This window comes from Dermacentor variabilis, chromosome 2 (assembly GCF_050947875.1).
Source record: "Dermacentor variabilis isolate Ectoservices chromosome 2, ASM5094787v1, whole genome shotgun sequence".
NCBI classification, from domain to species: Eukaryota; Metazoa; Arthropoda; class Arachnida; order Ixodida; family Ixodidae; genus Dermacentor; species Dermacentor variabilis.
In genome coordinates this window covers 106497162-106515901 of record NC_134569.1, presented here as the reverse complement: position 1 = coordinate 106515901, position 18740 = coordinate 106497162, and the positions used below count along the sequence as shown (strand labels likewise).

At 43.4% G+C, this 18740-nt stretch overlaps 1 protein-coding gene across 2 annotated transcripts in view; it reads left to right on the top strand.

Annotated features, from left to right (window-relative positions):
• The window catches only part of LOC142572482 (oxysterol-binding protein-related protein 9-like), a 47217-nt gene extending 33142 nt beyond the window's left edge, over window positions 1–14075 (top strand). For both annotated transcript variants that reach the window (XM_075681635.1, XM_075681636.1), the window contains 5 exons: window positions 564–835; window positions 6488–6610; window positions 6927–7018; window positions 9316–9451; window positions 13492–14075. In XM_075681635.1, the coding sequence (XP_075537750.1) occupies window positions 564–835; window positions 6488–6610; window positions 6927–7018; window positions 9316–9451; window positions 13492–13563 (695 nt within the window). In that variant the 3' untranslated portion in view covers window positions 13564–14075. The remainder of the gene's footprint in view (window positions 1–563; window positions 836–6487; window positions 6611–6926; window positions 7019–9315; window positions 9452–13491) is intronic.
• The last annotated feature ends 4665 nt before the right edge of the window (window positions 14076–18740 follow it).

Here is an 18740-nt window from a genome sequence, read left to right as displayed (position 1 = left end):
AAGGCAAAGTCAGCGCTATTGCTGACAGCGGCAAATTGTTTCAATGAAAACACGACACTGAACAACAAGAAGTTTGTTAGTGAATGTCGAAGTAGCTAGGCTAGGTGGCTACGGCTGCCAGCGTATCTACATGCGAGACAGTGTTGCACGGAATGGCGTTCCAAGGAAAGGCATTGGTTCCAAGGAAGCGCAATGCTAAACATGGCTATCACAGTCATTGCTTCAGCTTTCTGGCGAAACTGCCAGTTTTTTTCTTTATCCTACAAAATGAGGCACTCCAATTACATGTAACATGTAAAGGGGGTACAGACTATATTGCCACCTGGTGTAACAATGCTTCTCGTAGAAAACGAGAGAATTCAGGGCCTGCACTTTCTCTGCAGTGGTTTGACATTCACATGCCATTGTCAGTGCTAAGTGACCCGAATCAATTAAATGTCCTGTCATACAACTTTGGATAATAAGCCAGGGCAAATGATGTGCACGAAAATATGACATACTAAACTTTGCATGTGTGTGTGCTTGTGTGTGAGTCACAGAAAAGAGTGTCTCCTCTTTTCTAGTGTCTGCCTTCTACGCTGAACATGCAGCCAAGGGCATAGCATGTTGTGCCCACATCTGGACCAAGTCCAAGTACCTGGGCATGAGCATTGGTGTGCACAACGTGGGCCAGGGCTGCATCATGTTCCTACGGCATGACGAAGAGTATGTGGTGAGCTTCCCCAGCGGATATGGTCGCTCCATCTTCACCGTGCCCTGGATCGAGCTGGGTGGCACAGTTGAGATCACTTGCCAGAAGACGGGCTATAATGCTGTCATCCATTTTCACACCAAGGTCAGTGGCACTCTTCCTGCATTCCCGTTGTCAGCAGTGCAAGTGCTTTCATTTTTTCTGGACAGGGGAACACATATTACTTTTACCTCTCGCCGGTGTGCCTGCATTGACACTATCCCATGAACTTCACTTGAGAGGCAACTGGTTTCACATGTAACACGGGAAGATGTGTAAGCAATAACTGTTCAAGACAATGAAGCTCAAAATACCACCAGTGAAGAAACAAGATGACGGTGCCATTACAGTGACCTGCCATGGTGGCTCAGTGGCTGTGGCTATCTGTGCTACTGATTAGAAGTCTCAGGTTTAATTCTCAGCCACTGCGGCTGCATTCTTGTGGGGGCAGAATGCAAAAATGGTCGTATAGTTAGTTAGATTTAGATGCACATTAAAGAACCTCAGGTGGGCAAAAGTAATCTGAAGCCCCCTAGTCTGTCATAGCCTGTGTGTTGCTTTGGGTCTAGGGGTGTGCGAATATCACTGAATCAAATCGAATAGTGAACATTTGAATAATTTGATTTCTCAAATATTCGATGTGTCTGATGTGTCCGGTGAACCAAGCAGTGCCACATTTCGCATGCGCTGTGGAGGCCCTCGTGCTCAATGCTGCTAAAGTGGGTGTTTTACTTCGCTTTTGGTGCAATATGAACGCCGAGTGTGCTGCAAATGGGCTGCCCCAGCTGACGTCGTAGCGGACTCGGCGAGTGCTCCCAAACATCAGCCCGATGCAGAGATTGCACACACAAAACACCCCTACGCCGAAATTTGCAGAACGGCGCCATTCTCGGTTGGGGCCAGCTCCATCACTACAAGGTTTGCCCAGGTCGACAGGGCTCATCGCAATGATAATGTGATCCTTCAACAGCCGTAAAACTAACCTGTATGCTCAACCTCGGGACCGGGTACTAATGAGCCACCGTACGAACATATTACGGGCAAGCATTCCACAATGGCCCATTATTACATAGGGCAGCACTGAATTTTCATCATGACCACGCTGTCTAGGCCATTAGGCCTAATCAGCGTGGCTTCAATAGGTGTCAGCGAATAAAGTTATGGTTTGGCACAGAATCAACGCCGGCCTATTGGCAGCAGGTCTGTGAAGCTTGGAAAACTAGCAATCCGCATCGTAAGTAAAAGTGCACGGGGTGGCAACAAAACTGTTCGCAGCCGCCATATTTGTGGCTTATGGCGCAGCAGCCTCTTGTTCCCGCCGCCATTCATAGGCACATCCTTTGATGCGTGTGGGTGCATGTGTGTGCATCCGTGCACATAGCTTCGAGCGACACGTCACAAGACTAGTTTTGGAATTACACGGCCGGCACCAGTGCCACGACCCAGTTGCGTGGATTGGCGTGGACGGCGGATGAACAAGGAGGCGGGAGCATCGCGCAAGCTTGCCATGGTCTTGCAGATTCCAAAATCTTTGACAGATGGCAAATCACGCCAAAGCTGACAATGAAATGCATGGATGGCGCCTGCTCTTGCCATCAGTGTCATCTATACACAGAGTGGTGATCGACTCGTGTGATGTGCTGCCCTTTCTTCTGTCACACAAATTGACTTTACAATAACCCACCTGCGTAAAGTTTGAATAGTCTTTCTATATTTTAGAAGAAACTTAGAAAGCAGAACTTTGTATGCAATAAGTTAGTTATTGCTGCAAAACACAGGTCCACTACTAAACTGAGAGCATCATTGGTATTCGGTACAACAGAACCTCACCAATTCATTAGTTCTAAAAGAAAAAATGCACTTGATTCTATTCAACAGAAATTCAATGTATCAAGAAGTATTTTCCAGACCTTCATATACTAGTACTGAGCTGTAGTCAGTGCTGTCACAATAATTTGATGTTCCCCATTAATAAGAGTAGATTATACTGTATATCTTGATTTCTACATACCTATGTTACTGATAGCTCGCTATGCAATGCTAGGGGATTCCCAAACATGTGCAGCGCCATAATTTCTTGCCCAAAATTAGTAAGCATTAACGTTTATTTGAATAATTTTCTGACATTCGATTCAATATTCGATTTGAAATCTACTATTCGGCATTTTCACACCCCTAATTAAGACCCCATGAGTTAACTTAATTTGATTCGGATTACAGTGTTTAGAAGGTGCTTAAGTTTTATCTGTTGTTTTATTTTTATTTTTACTTATTTTTTGTACAGTGTAGCCTTGTTATGTTGCTTGCTGTTGAGTGGTCCTGGCTACTATGTCGCGTCATCGCAGTCTCGAACTAAGCCCCATTGAATCCCATGTACTATGTTCTGATTTGATATGTAGGACGATGAGCAAAACGAGAACAAAGTGAAAGCAGGAGCCAACATTTCGAAAAGTGGACTTGTAGTCTTCAAGACAATTCGGCCTTGTCGGCCTTGACAAGGCCTTGAAGAAAACAAGTCCACTTGTCAAAACGTTGACTCCTGCTCTCACCTTGTTTTCGCTTTGCTCATCGTCTTGAATTTCCATCTCCCGCCTTCACCCATTTGATATGTAGCCATTCTGCACTGTTCCCACATCTTAGGTTGCATTTCAGCACGCCAGTCACTGGAATTTAGTGGTGCAGATGGAGATTAGTTCTCGCACCTTGCAACAAGCGATCGAAGTTTGCAATAAGCTACCCAATGTGACCGAAGTTGCACAGTCCAGGTGCTGCAAAAGTATTAAAAGAAAGCGTGCACTGGGCAGTTGGTGAAGCACCTGAAAAAGGGTGCATTGGTTAAAACATACTACGAATTAACCATGCACACTGGGCCAAATCCACCGAGCGTAGGGCTACATTTACTTTGGGGCCTACGACGGTCTCATTTGATTTGCGTAGTCGCCAGATCTTTTTAATCAGCTTTGCGGCACCAGAGCCGTGATATGCGGTGAAGCATAGATAAAATATTGCGGTGAAGCATACCAAGATTCTGTCACAGAACATCGTATCTGTCCCATGCACATGTTGACCTCGGTCACAGCACAAGCACTGAGACATCTAATAACTGTGCTGGCAGCCATTCAGTGCCATTTATGACGTTGCTGTGCAAATTTGCACTCTTCCTCACTGCTATGTCTTTCCTGCTGTTACTTTTCTTTTCCATGGTCCTTTGAAAACCATATCAACAGCATTCTACTGTATTAATGTATTTCTCAACCTAACCAGCATTACTTACAGACTCATGAGATGCTTACATAGCAACAAAGCGAAATTGGGCTATTGTGCATTAGTTTTTTACAGTCTTGTACTAATTGCACACTTTATTTTTTTATGTATTTATTTGTTTTTGTAGAACATGTGCTGCTCGGTTTTCGACTTTAAACATACTCTAAATAAAATAAGCTACCCCTAGGAAAGGTGTGTGAATGCATTTCTGGGCATCATTGCCTAAAATTTTTTTTGATGTTTTTATACCACACTTCTTTTGAGTAGAGCTATCAGCAATCAGAATAGCTGCAACTTCCCTCATGCTTGCAGTCTGTTGTGCCTTTTAGAGTTTGCCACCCACTGCACGTGGAACAGTGTTTATGCAAAGCAGTGCCTGCATTGCTTCATCCTATTATTGCACTTAGATTTGGTATCGCCAAGGCCTCTATGATTGGGCTGTCATGTTGCCTGATCTCGTTGGACTTGTTATTGATGCAGCATTCTCCACCGCCAGATAACTCCACCACCTTATCAGCCACGTGATTTCTCTATTCTCAGTTCTTCTGGAGGCAATTCTTAGCCATGACCTGTGAAGAAATATGGACAGTAGCCATCATGTCTATTTATAACAATAACCTTGATGTTAATAGTTTTAGCGTAAAGAAATGCACGACACAAGAGAAGGCACACAGGACACAGCGTCGCCAACAACTCCTGTGTGCCTTCTCTAATGTCATGTGTTTCTTTGTGCTAAAAACTATTAACATGCAATACCAACTAGCCCACCAGTCTGTTTTGTTGAATAAACTTGATTGGCAGGCATTTCAAGAAATCAGAATAAAAGAAAATGGGCAGCCTTCTGAGCAAAATTGTCGGCTCCCTGGCAAATTTACATGAATAATGTATGGCTCAGGTGTTGATGAAAGCATTGTCCAGCAACTAGGCAAGCTTATTTACCATGTAAACAAAGTTTGCAGGGCTCTCTTAAGAAAACCAGCGACACAACTTCTTGCTGAATAACAAAAAAGAAAAGGAATAGCTCATATGCTTCTTGAGAACAGCTGGTCTCACTTGCTTGCAGAGACCAAAGAATAAAAATGCCGTTTGCATGACACACAAGTCATTGTAGTTGCTAGGTACCTCATTGCAGGCAACCAGGTTTTCTTACTGTGTGCTACAATGATTCGGGCTCTGTTCTTTATGACTCACAGCCCTGGACAACACTGCTTTACAGCAGTGACAACCCCTGAAGAGCACCCCATTGTCTGAAATGAACAATAGAGATGCTAACAATAAACGTAGCTGGAAACGGAAAACTACTGCACAGACAGAGAAGCAATGTTGTGGGGCTATTCTGTAGGCAGCACTAGGAAGGTGGTCCAAAAATTATCACATTTTCATTGTAGGAATTACATAAACCAGACTACAGCAAAATAACAACTAGTTCCCATTTTAACATCAGCATTCAGGAGTTTTGTCAATTTCAACGAACAGCATCTGACAGCCTCGCATACGGGTACAATGCTGTCCATTGTGGACCTTTGGATGGTGATTCAGGTATTCCTCCATGGCTGCATTAGTGCTAAGTGCCTTGATAGTCTGCATGCATTCACACTTGCCCGTGATGAAACACTTCCTGTGTACAGTGCACAATGTCTTTAGTGAGTTTAATCAGTGCCAGTAAGACTGTCTCACCAGAATGACCAATTTGCTGAACACTGATGCTCTTCTGCGCAAATAACAAGAGGGGTAGTCATCGTCCTTCTCACCACAGCTGCAGCTTAATAAGCGCAGAATATTAAAATTTGTATATCCAAGACAGGAGACAAAAGCAAACTCGTTTTAAAGGTTCCTACGAAACAATGTGGCCAGCAGTAATAAGCAGTGATCGAATAAGAGATGTCGCTGGAGCAAACGCTTCAACAAGGGGACTTTCTTGATCACGTCCCACCTTGATAAAGGGTGGATAAAAACATTCAATGCAATGTGCATGAAGCACTACTATAATGAGAACTCCGCAAATAAAACTCAGCTGAGAGAAAGTAGTATGGCCGGGTTGTCATCTATACAATGCGACCTCATAAGCAGCAACATTACACTGGGAAACATAATGCAGCAGCACTAAACTCAGCTACATAACTCGGCGACACACTCAGCGACAGGTAATGCTCTCGCATTTACACATCGTAAGAATTGCTTAGGTGGCCCCATAGTTTTTCCGGTTCACCCTTGTCGGAGTTTGGCAAAGAGATTTAATCTTATGTCCCTTTTTTAATCATCTCCTACATTAATATAGTATATTCAGAAGGTCTCGAAAAAATATTTGAAACCTTGAGTAACTGCTATTCAGTTCAAGTACGAAATTGAAAGTAGGGTGTTCAATTGACAACTTGTGTTTTTAGTTTCGAATAGTCACCTATTACTTTTAAGTGAAAACTTAGCTTAAGATATAACATTAGTGCAACTTCTGCTTAACAATAACTAAGCACAGGAATTGTCCTTTTTCCACAGCCCATGATTGGTGGCAAGAAGCATCAGCTCACAGCAGAGGTGTTCCCTCCCAATGAGCGGAGGCCGTTCATGACTGTAACCGGTGAATGGAATGGCGTCATGACGGCCAAATACCCGAATGGCGTAAGTTGGAGCACTAGATTCCCTAGATAGAAAACTTTAAACTCGGATGTTATTGCTGAGTTATCTGTAACTCTCTTGGAGCAGCTGTGTCATTGCATTTAAACCAATCTTTTGGAAGGAAACCTATTCACTCATTCACTTTTTCTTATTTTTTCATTGTTCACTGGTCATGAAGCAAAAAGTAAAGTTCCCTTCATATGTTCCCACTATCTATTCACAGATTTTAACTGCTGAATTATATTCAAGCTCGAAAACTATTTGTAAGCAACAGATGTTTATTTCTTCTGTTTCGATGTGTGTGCCTCTGATTTTGCAGGATCAGGCTGTGTTTGTGGATACAACCGCTTTGGCAACCACAAAGAAAATAGTGCAACCAATTCAGCAGCAAGAGTCCTATGAGTCGCGCAGGTGAGCTGTAGCGCTAAAATCTGGTTGTAGTTCTGACACTCATGTTGTCTCTTTCTCTCTCTCTCTCTCTCTCTCTCTCTCTCTCTCTCTCTCTCTCTCTCTCTCTCTCTCTCTCTCTCTCTCTCTCTCTCTCTCTCTCTCTCTCTCTCTCTCTCTCTCTCTCTCTCTCTATCTATCTATCTATCTATCTATCTATCTATTTTTTTTTTAATGACAATGCTGGCTACTCATCTTCAAAAGTGCTGTCAGATAGTGCTATGCAGAGCACCACTAGCAGCCACTCTTGGCTTCCATTTTATGTGCGTTTACAACATTGCTACAAACACGTTGTTCTCTAACATCTTCAAGCAAAGCAGCAAGAACGCAAGGCTTATAGGCAATGACCACTTTGGCCAACAACGGCAACATTTATGTGCCTTTTTTTTAAAAAAAAAGAAGGAAATTCTGTTCTTTCACATGGGTGCATAAAAGCATTGCGCCCTGCACAGGTTTTTTGCTAGGAAAACACATTGTGACAATGAAGAACCTAATGCTAACAGAAGTGTGAGTTAAGAATCCTAACACTTTCGCGCATCTTATTAGGCTAGTCTCTTTCACTGTAAAACTGTGAACCACATTCAAGAAATTTTGGATGTATAGTGGAAACGGTTTGCTGCATGCAATCAACTTCATTATAGTGATAACCTAAAGGAACATGATCAACTTCAAAAATAAAATGTGAAGTTTCAAATTTTTGTTAAATTTGCAGCCTCTGACAATTGCACACTTAAAATGCCTGCACTTCAGGGGGCTGCTTTTGACCTCCGTCACTTTGAGGTCAAAGCTTTTTGTTTTGTCTTTGCACTTGAATTATCAGTTTTTGTGTACAATATTGCCTCATTTGCATTTCATCTCTCTGTGATAGCGCACAGACCACTTTTAAATGAGGCAGAGGTTCACAGAAAGTTTAATACTCGAAGTGATCAACAGTTGTCGAACAATGGACGTCTATGGAGCCGATAACCTGACAAAAGGACTTGCCTTGGTTAGGGCAAGTCCATTTGTCGAAATTTTGGCACCAGGGTCATCTCTTGCTCAATCACTTTTGGCATGTGAGCTATCTCTGATACACAGTACAGCATGAGCTGCTTATAACGCAAGTCTATAGACACAAATTTCTGCACTATAACTAAAAACATTTTTCAAAGGCTGTGCACATGCAAAACGTGTAGAGCAAGCAGCCACTAGCATCCAGGAATATGAGCATATGACCGGGATGTGCCCTAACTTTCATTCCTGAGGTTGTTCCTCTGCTTTCCACCCTTAATATATGTTCATACCCATACATGAATACACAAAGATATGGCGCGAGCTGACGCACACAGGCTGAACTGATGCTAGTGCACGTGAAGCGTGGTTTTGCAGGTGATCAGCCGTCAACTACCACAAACACGTACACCAAAAGATTTTAAGCATACGTAGTGGTAGGAACGGTGAAAACTAGCATGTAGACAACGTTCTGAGCTGATGAATTTGTGGGACACAGTTTAAACTGACAGCGTCACTGAGTCATAGTCGCATGCACAATATCTGCACTTTGCAACGATGCACGTCGCGATGGGCGAATGCAAAACGTACTGACGGCCTCGATTGATTTATCTGCGGTGATGGGATTGTAAAAAAAAAATACGAATTGATTTTACTTTAAAAATTTGTTTTTCCTGCCTGCTCGACAATTCAGTCATCTTCTAGACCCTGTCCGTGTCCAAAAATATCATTTGGCGACCGTACTTACTTTCCACACAAACTAAAGAGCCGAAGAGTGACAATGTGCATGCATTCAGTGCAGACCGCATGCTGCTGACAAGCAGCCGGAGCAAAAAGCTTCTCCGTTACCTGGGCAAACTGTGCAACCCCGCTGAGGCAGTGTGCTGCCTCTGCACTTTCTTTTCTCTCCCTCTGTCAGATCTTTGTTTGTTTGTTTGTTTGTTCGTTCCGCATCTTCTCGTTCTCCTTGGACCTCTGCACCACTCTCCCCTCAGCCAGCACACCTTGTTGAGAAGTGCACTCACTGGCTCGCTTGTCTGCGGAATTTTCTGGCAACTGCATTATAACCAGTATTTCATCTTCTCGTGCGGCTGTACTATGAGCAGTATGTGTGTACTACATTGAGTTCTGTGGGAAGATTAACAGGAGGCAGAAAAGATTGCATTACATCCGGTGCAGCACTATGAGCAGTTGCATTATAAGTGGTCCGAGCTGTAGTGCATCCACTATCCTGAAAATGTGCTTTTTACTTTGCTTTCTTTTTGAACTAGGTTATGGAAGGAAGTGACTCTAGCCCTGAAAAACAAGGATGTCAACAAGGCAACAAGCAGCAAGACGTTTCTTGAGGAGCAGCAGCGCAGGGAAGCCTACGAACGACTGCAGACTGGCCAGTCTTGGAAGACAAGGGTGTGTAGGCAACAGTAGCGTCTGAATTGGAGCTTGTTGGTATGGCTTTGGTGTTCGAAAGAGTGGCAAGAAAGTGAGACATGAGAAAGCAGGCAGGACACAATGCTGATCACCTGCTGAAACACCTGTGTCATTAAAATAGAAGGTCTATATTGAAGCATTTACCCTAACATGCTAAAAAAATACCAAGAAGTGCGTCAATTTTGCATCGTGAAGCGTGCATCTGCCAAAGACACGAGTAACGCACAGTCAGCTTTGCTGTAAAATTATCAAGCCAAAACCACAATGATGAATGTGACGCCATCCTAAATGGCAGAAAGTTATTATCTAGACACCTTATGTATGAGCGCCTAGGTTTTCTCTTGTGACCTAGTCGTCATTGATGGACTGCTACCGTCCATTTAGTTTGGAACGAATGACAGCAGTTCGAACAGGCATAAACAACTGCACGGCCATTACACATAAAGAGCCTGAGCACGAAAATAGTAAGTTAGCTTTTCTTTACTGTAGGTATCACTTTATTAGTTTAAAACATTTCGAATCACGAAAAGGTAGCTTAAAATTACTACCTATTCTGCTTTCAATATTAGTTTATCTTAATTTTAAGTATTGCTACCGAGGCTACACAAAGCAAAGTGAGCTCACCAAGCGCACTTGCTGGCGAGTATGTTTTGCAGCGAGGGTCGCTAAGCGTTCCCATGTGACAGCCTGCAAATGACACTAGCAGGGAAGTGCACTCACTCAAGATGACACTAAATTTGCCTGTGTGACAGGGCTATAACTTACGCTGCGCTGACATTAACTGCATTGTACTTTCAAGATGAACCAACTCACCCAAATCAAGTTGTTGCTGCACAATATCTAATGCTAAGAAAACATGAGAAAACCTGTATGGGTTTCCTTTGCAGCTTTGTGGATGACAATTTTTCCTTTCATAAACCTGCCTCCACCGCAAAACTGATTTGCCTTATTCACTGTCCCCTTGCTTCGAGTTGACAATCAATTACACCTTGTACTGCACTCTGATAGTGTCCTGGTTAGCTTACATGGTAAAGTGACCTCCCTGGAAAGGCATTGGCCCAGCTTTCTATCCCCGGACCAGGACGTATCTTTATTCAACTGCAAAGCTATCTGAGGAACATGTGTTGGTTTCTTTTGTAGCTTCATGCTTCGTTCAGGTGGATAACAACTTTTTCTTTCATTAAAGAGTGAAGCAACAGCCTAAAGAAAAGCACACATGGATAAAGAAGGCCTTTGGGAAATTAACAGTGATAGCATCCTTTCACTCAACCACTGCAGAACATGATTTCACCAGTTAAGGCAACTGTGTGCTATATATAGTAAGTGCAAAAACGCCAACAAGATATTTTGTATGCTGAATGCCCTTTTGTTTTTAGCGTATAGGAGAAGCTTGGGTATGCAATCGTGCCTGATACTAATTTTGGGATGATACAAATATTTACAAATTTCTGGCCCATGTTCGTTAGCCTGTAACTTGCTAAATTTCAATGTTGCAAACTGCTTTTCGTGCCGCGGCAGATGATACAAACAGTTGAGGTGCCGCACAATCTCCAGCAGAGCAGGCGCCAGCAGCACCAGGCACTGGTTGTTGTCAGGCTGGTAGAGCTGCCGCACCAATGTGCCATTCGCATTCCTGTTGCCAGGGCAACCTACATCACGCTGCCTTGATTCCTCCCTCGAAAGTAACAGTAGAATCTTTTTCTTTTGCAGTATTACGCTACTTGTCAGCCGTTTTCAAACATCTTGTAACTTTATCAAAAGCCAGCAATCACTCGTGACCCAGTATTGCTGCGTCAGCAAGATGGGTGGCATCAACTTCGATGGGTAGCTTTGTCTATGCACATTCCTCACCTTCAGTCATATTCATCACCTGATTAACTTCTCTACTTTTGCACCCATCAGATCACACAATACAAAGTAAACAAGAGAAGTAAACAGATTCCTTTATCTTGCTTAAATCATGTCCTTATCACCGTCAGGCAGCAGCTAGAATGCAGCAACGACAGAAACTCAAGATAACCAGGCAGTTCTTAGATACTCAAGATAACCAGGCATAACACACAAAGTGCGCAGCTTGCTGCTGCCAAAATGTGTGCAAAACGCACCAGTGATTCAAATTTGTGTCAACCAATAGGAGTGCTCCCTGCATCGTACATGACTGCAATAATGAACTGCAATACTAGTTTTCCCCTTTCACACTTGCTTTTGTTGCTTTTATTGCTGCATGGAGAAATACAGCATTATGGCTGTCTGAATCTCTAAACTCTTGTGTTTACTCAATACCAAGATGGCTGCGCTGCGTCAACAGAAAGCCATGCTCGTGCAATCAGCAATGCGATAGCACCTCCCAAAGCAAGATTTTCTTGCTCATTTCGAAGACAACACACTAAAAAAGTGCAGTTTTCTCAGATTCTGCTACATATTTTTTCAAAATATTTTGCCATGAGCTAAAGGAGTCTTAAGTTTGCATTGAAAAAAATTAGAAAATCAGATATCTTGAGCAAGTCAGCCATTTCATGGCCACTTGGCCTCTTAATTTCCTGATTTGTTTATGTTTTATGGTCATACAAATTTCAGGTGATATGAATTCTTGCACTGTCCTGAGAAATTCGCATCATCAAGATTCTACTGTATACAGCAAAACCTGATGGATACAATTCCATTTCGTATGATTTCCCAGCGCCCAACTTTCGCGATCGAGTACACAAAAAATTGCCCAATACAGTTATACCTTTAACAGGCGACAACCCAAACTCACCACTGTTTCCTGCTGTAGGCAACACTCAGAGTAAACATCATGTTTCACTCTGGCAGCATCGTATTTCAGCATTAACCACCAGCTAGAGTTAGTTCCGATTTCCCGTCACTGTCTCAAAACAATATTTTGTAGGAAAACTACGAAGTGCATCTCGTGCCGCGACATTTCTTGCCAAGTGGACACATCAAAGCTTCCTGCTAGAATGCTCTTCCCAAACAAGCTTCTGACTTGGGCCGAATCGAAGGAGTGAGAATGTAAGCTTCCTGCAGCTGCAAAAACGGCAATGCATGTGTCAGGCTTCTCTGGCTCCACTAGCTCCCCACAAGTTGGCATCTCTTGCAGTAACAATTTGCGCAACGCTTTTCATTATACAGATGTCAACTGCGGTTGAGTCTGCCATACCTATCAGGGACTTTGGGTCATATGTTTTCCTGTTTAGTAGGTTTTTTCTCGCTCTTTTTTTTAGATCATATGATAAAGTTTCTACTGTATATAGCCGTTATATGGTATTCTTCATATGTCAATACATTGGGCTTGATCAGAGATTGAATTGTTTGTTTATTTTGTTTTACATGTAACAATGAATTTCTTGTGCTTGTATGAACAAATTCTTGGTTACCTTTGTTGTCAAGAGCTAACACTGGCTCTTGCGTTCCCTGTGCCTCAACCAAACTTGTGTAATCCCAGAGTTCTCTACATAGGCTTTTTATCGAGCTCTAGCTTTATAACATGCTGCAACCCAACAAAATACCTTACGTTTCGATGTTGGCATACTTAACTTTTATGTTTTCCCCCTTTCACTGAATTCTGCCTTTATGCATAATTGGGTATTCTTGTTTACTTTCCTGCGCTAGTTTTTCTGCTTCTTTTCTTTCTTAGTTCTTTATTTTTATGTCACTACTGTTTATTATTTATTTATTCATTTATTTATTGCATAAGTGCACCATTACGAACACCTCGAGCTGTTCATGGGCACTTTAAGAATTGAATGAATTAGTAGTGGTCACCGACAGTTGTAAGAACTTAATGCATGAGAACCCCTAACAGGTTTCTTTTTTAGCACCATTTTGCATTCCAAGGCACACCAAGTAACTTTAGATCTCAGCGAACGATAGCAGCCCACTTTTTGTTTGGCTGGTTTAATGGTTTACCTGTCTTGATGAATATATTGCCAAACTTGGGGAGTGAGGAGGTCGGTGTCCTGAGAGGAAATCAGCAGTGCTGACATATTTTTTTTCCTTGCCCTTCTTTTCCCTTTCAGGTATTCCACATGGAAGGAGAGCACTGGGCTTATGACCATTCACTCCAGAAGCGAATGGGAAAGAAGAACTGAAGACTACTGTCATCTCTGCCGTCCGTGCGTTGCCATGGCATGCCACCTCGCCGAGATGCCACAGTTGGCGAGAGCCAGGCAGACTACTACTCCCAACTACCATTCAGCTGGCATGGTACTTGCTGCCACCAGCCTTTCACTATGCATTCCAGCCGGAGTGCCTCTCACTCAGGACTTGTGAGGTGCAAGCACTTAGCCCAGGCCATGAGTTTTCTTCCCCAGCTTGGCACCCCCCCCACATGGACGACACTGGGACCCGAGCACAGACCTGCCCGGCCTCTATAGTTGCAAGAATATGTGGACTTGCCACGTTCGACTCGAAATGTACTCTGCTAGTCGCGGGCCTGCAATAGAGGGCCATCATGTGCTACCGACATATATGCAGTGCTCACTGAAGCTGGAACAGTGATTAGGGGCTCAACGGGTGAGGAAGGGCAATCAAAACCCTCCATGTCGAGCAATAAAAGCGTGGTCTTCTTCTTAAGGCCACGCCCTCCAATCATCTCGTAAAACTGTCTCTGCAAGACTCACTTGTTTGCATTTGTTGGAGTTCTCCTAAGGGCATTAATGTATTAGGTTTGACCCAGTTGAGTGACAGTATCTGCAGCAGCTTTGCTGTTGCAGCTGCTGTGCAAGTTAACACTGTTGTTTTCATCTAAACAACCTATCACAGTGGCTTGGCAGCTTTGCTGTTCTGCTAAGTGCAAAGTCTTTGTTCAGTCTCTCACGACTCTAGCTGCATTGCACTGAAGTGAAGTGCAAGAATGAGTGGGCAGTAGAGATGTAAGGATCAGGAGGGAAAACCCGAAAAGATTGAGGGGGAAAAGAAAATTTTTTTCCCAATTGACAACTGACAAAAACTTTATTGAAGTGTCCCGAGGAACTTGACTGGTGGAAGCCAAAGGCTCCCCAATCAAGTTGGTGGCTTCGCCCATGACAGGACCAGGAGTTAGTGACTCAGCGATGGCGCAGACCCTCTGGACAGCCTGTAGTTGGTGCGGGAATTCTGAGCTCTTCAGCAAGGCATCCCACTTGGACTCATATTGAAGTTCGGAGCCCACACTGTACGGGCACCACCAGAGCATGTGGTCGAAGGAGCAGCACGCGTGACTGCATTTGGAGCATGACTACGGGAAGTTAGGGTCTAGCCAACTAAGTGCTCTGTGGGTGAGGCACGATCTCGTCTGTAAGAGCCTGAAAGTAACGGCCTGAGCCCTGTTCAGTTTCAGGCTGGGACAAAATAGTCAAGATTTCCCCATGCAGTTATATATGCCTGCCATTCTCTGCTGTGCAGCGTGCAGTTCTAGAAGCTATGACAAGAAGAAAGCAACAGCACAGTATTTAAGTGTCTGCATTATAGCTATGCTTAAAGTTTCGTTTTGAAAACGTAGCATAGCTTGCAGAAGTATGGGAATACAGGGCACCGTGTGGGTTTTGGTCCAGTACTCGAGCCTGAAACTCCATGAAGCATGTGGTACCGTCAGTCTGGTGGCAAAGCCTTTGCACTGATCAACAGCTCACCACTGTTGCTTCCAGGCTACTGCGGATACCTTCGCCATCTGCCTGCTGTGAGCGAAACTAGTCTTTGCATAGCAAGTGCATGACATGCTTCATAACAAACTCGCAAGTAAACATGTTCAAAAACTCATCTATGTACAATTGTATCTGAATGTGAAAGCAGCTGCGATTTATTCTAATGGGAGTGTGTCTAGTGAGAGTGACTCTGATCTTGTGACCTTTCTCATTTATCAGATTAGCACTATTTAATAGAAGAGAATAAGGTGTTCATTCCAAGTCGTTTTTGTGTTCTCTGTTTAATTATCACATGTACTTAAGGTTAATTGTTTTTAATTGCTGGAATAATAACTAAGCTATTTTTACTGGAATTTAAGTTTTTCTCAATATTTCCGAAAGAAATGCTTTTTTTTTCTCCCTCTCAAAATTTCCAAAAATTTTGCATGCCTTGTGTGCACATCTCATAGCCTAGATAGAGGCTTGGGGGCATGAAGCATCAACCTGCAATATTGGGTGTTTCAAGCAATGACTAAATGTCGCTCCTAAATTAAAATTGAGTAGTACAGATGAGAGGGTAGGTACAGTGCTCAGCAATTCAAATGATACTCAGAGAACATGTCTGCCGGCACTTTTCGCCTCACCGGTGAATGCTGGATCAAGGCACTGAACTTTATCGTATACGATGATATCAAGAGCCTTTGCGACACACTGTGACTGTATTTGACCCGTTTGTGACCACCCAGCAATCGTCGGTGGTGCAAGAAGCACAGACCACCATGCAGTTCGAGTATCGCATTTGAATCGCTAATTACTGTACATGTGTGAGTGTGTTTTCCATAAATGTTATTTGCGGCAGTGGGCATAAGAAATTCATCTGTGGCAGTGTTACAGCAATGTAGCTGGCCATAGAGTAAATATTATACACTAAAGCAGCTATTCTGGCTTGTTGATTAGTCGTGATCAGTAAATAACAAGCAGCATGTAAAGCAAAGTACAATACAGCACTTTGCGTGTTTCTCTTTTTCATGTCCCTTGTTTTACAAGCTGTTTATTTGCCGATCGTTTTTCTATTACAAGAATGCACAGCAAGTGTGGCGCTTGCCCCGTGCACCTATGACAGTGAGTTACCATATTATCCATGCAGCTAATGGGGCATTGCAGTAGAGCTAAGACTCCAGTAGTAAGCCATATAATTGGATCATTAACCTTTTTAAGAATTGACGGTAGTGCTCATGTAATTCTGCAATGGGCCCTTCTCGTAATATTAAAGCTAGCTTTCTTGTGAGGCAGATTGCTAAGCTAATGGCAATGTAGTCATTTTTGCAATCTGTGTACACGACCAATTTGCTTCTCTTGAGACGTGGGAAGTGTAGACACGGTTCTTGTGATGAAACCATGTGGAACCACATGCCTCTGCATGTGCAGCTAGAACCTCATGTTCATTAGAGCCACGACTGGTGCCACTGCCACCAGTTGGGCAAATGTGCACTGTGGCAAAGTGCACTTGCGAATTGGGAAAATGGTATGTTGAAAGGGCCTAAGGCATGCCCACTTCAGTTTGAATCTAATACCCATTTCTTGATCTGCATCCCCAAAATGTCTTGTGAAATACCTTCCCATAGTGCCCTTCTTCCTCCCCATTTTCCCATAAAGCTGTTCTTGCATGCTATGAGAAAGCTACATGAAACAATATCTTGTGGCAGGTTTTAGGAACACTTCTCAAAACGGGTTCTAATCTTATGATTCTTGCTTAATTGACGTGCTTTGAGCACTCATATGTGCTTCAATTCCACAACAACAATGTATTGCTCATAAAGTAATTAAAGAGTTCATTAGTTAATGCTAACTCGAATGCCTAGTTTCACAAATTATGTTGCCAAAGATCACTTTTATCACTACAGTAATGTCTTTTAAAAGCTTTCTTTTAATTAGAACTCTCTACTAAGACATTGGATAAATAGCGAACACTGGTGCCTCTTATTAAGAAATAGCCCTTGATTGCGGCTTTTGGCATGTGAAACCTCAGAATTTAATCAAGCCCTTGATTACTGCTGAATTCTACAAAGCATTTGAATTTTATATTAAAGCAGTAGTCTCTGCATACAGGAAGCCAGAAATTTATGAAATTTCTGACATTTCTTGGCGCGTGTGCGGATTACACCACGCTTAGCCATAATTGATTCCTTCCTCACTTGTCGCAGATTTTTTTTTTTTTATTTTCTTCGTGGCGTATGACAGGAAAGCGTCATTTTTAGTTTCCTTGATTCGCATGAAGCACGATATAAACTTTAAAATACACACTGTCTTATTATGTTCGCGCTTTGCAGTATCGCATCTTGTCATTTAGCCGCATTTTCGTCACGAGCTGGAAACTGTGTTACGGTGTTACACGCCGCACTTTTGGTAGGGATAGAGCCCGATGCGGATCGAAATTCTCGTACGCGATTTTCTCCCTCCCGCGGTTTCGCGAAAATTAGTCAATCGCGACCGAGAAAATCGATCCCGATCGCAATCGAAACTGCGCCTGTGACACCCGTATCAGCGAGTACCCAAAATGCTGCAGAGAAGGGCAGAAATTTCGACTTTCAGGAATGCCATATTGCGGCAGCATTAATTTCGCATAAAGTGAACGTACAAAGCAAGGAATATCACGATTTATAACTTCTTGGCTAACAGAGTAGCGGACGAGTGCTAGACGCGAAGTGTCACGTCTCGTTTCCCGATGTCAGGCTACTCAACCATAGGTTCGTTAGCTTAGTAGCAGTATTAAAGAAAGAGACCACAATTACTGCGAGTCAGATTTATATCAGAATTTAGGAGGCTGGGTCCGCTAGGTTTGCTTCATGAAATATGCGTGAACGAGTGACACATTTTGAAGAACTGACAAATGCATCACACAAAGTGATATATCACGGCTTCACTTACTTCTTGTAGTTGTGGCAAATGTTACAAATCATTTCGCACGTAATTTGCGTTAATCCAAGGCCACCAAAAGCTTTGGTGTAGGAGGAGGAGGAGATAAACTTTATTATAGAAGAGGTCTTAGGCGGGGGTTGGGGTGACGTTCCCCTCCCCGCAGTGGGCTCCTCTTCTAGGCCGGACGCCAGGTGGCCGACCGACGATGTCGTTCGGCGACCTCTTCGGCCCGCTCCGTGACTCGGAGTTGAACCTCCGGGTCCGAGCTGAGCAGCGCGGCCTCCCACTGCAATTGGGTAGAGAGCTGCAGACTGTTCGACGGCTTGTCTTGATTACATGAGTATAGGATGTGTGGTGTGTCTGCCTTATGGTGCCCACAGAGAGAACAGACGGGGCTGAACTGCTCTGGGAACCATATGGAGTATATGTACGGATTAAAGAAAGTGTCTGTTTGGAGCTGTCGCCAACTGACTTGTTGTGTTTTACTTAGAGATCTATGTGGTTCTGGGAAGATTTGTCTTTCTTTCTTAAAGTGGGCAGTAATTTCTTTGTAGGTCGTCATTCGTTCCTTGGCCGACCTGAGCTCGGGGTAACGCACCTCCCGGTTAACTAAAGTTGCAACGAAACAGTCATTTGAATTCTTGCGCCACTGTTGACGTCACGCTATTCCGCTCTGGTCAACTCCTTACGTGAACCGCGTGAACCACTTCAACTACTTCAACATTAATAATTTTCTCCTGCGGTTT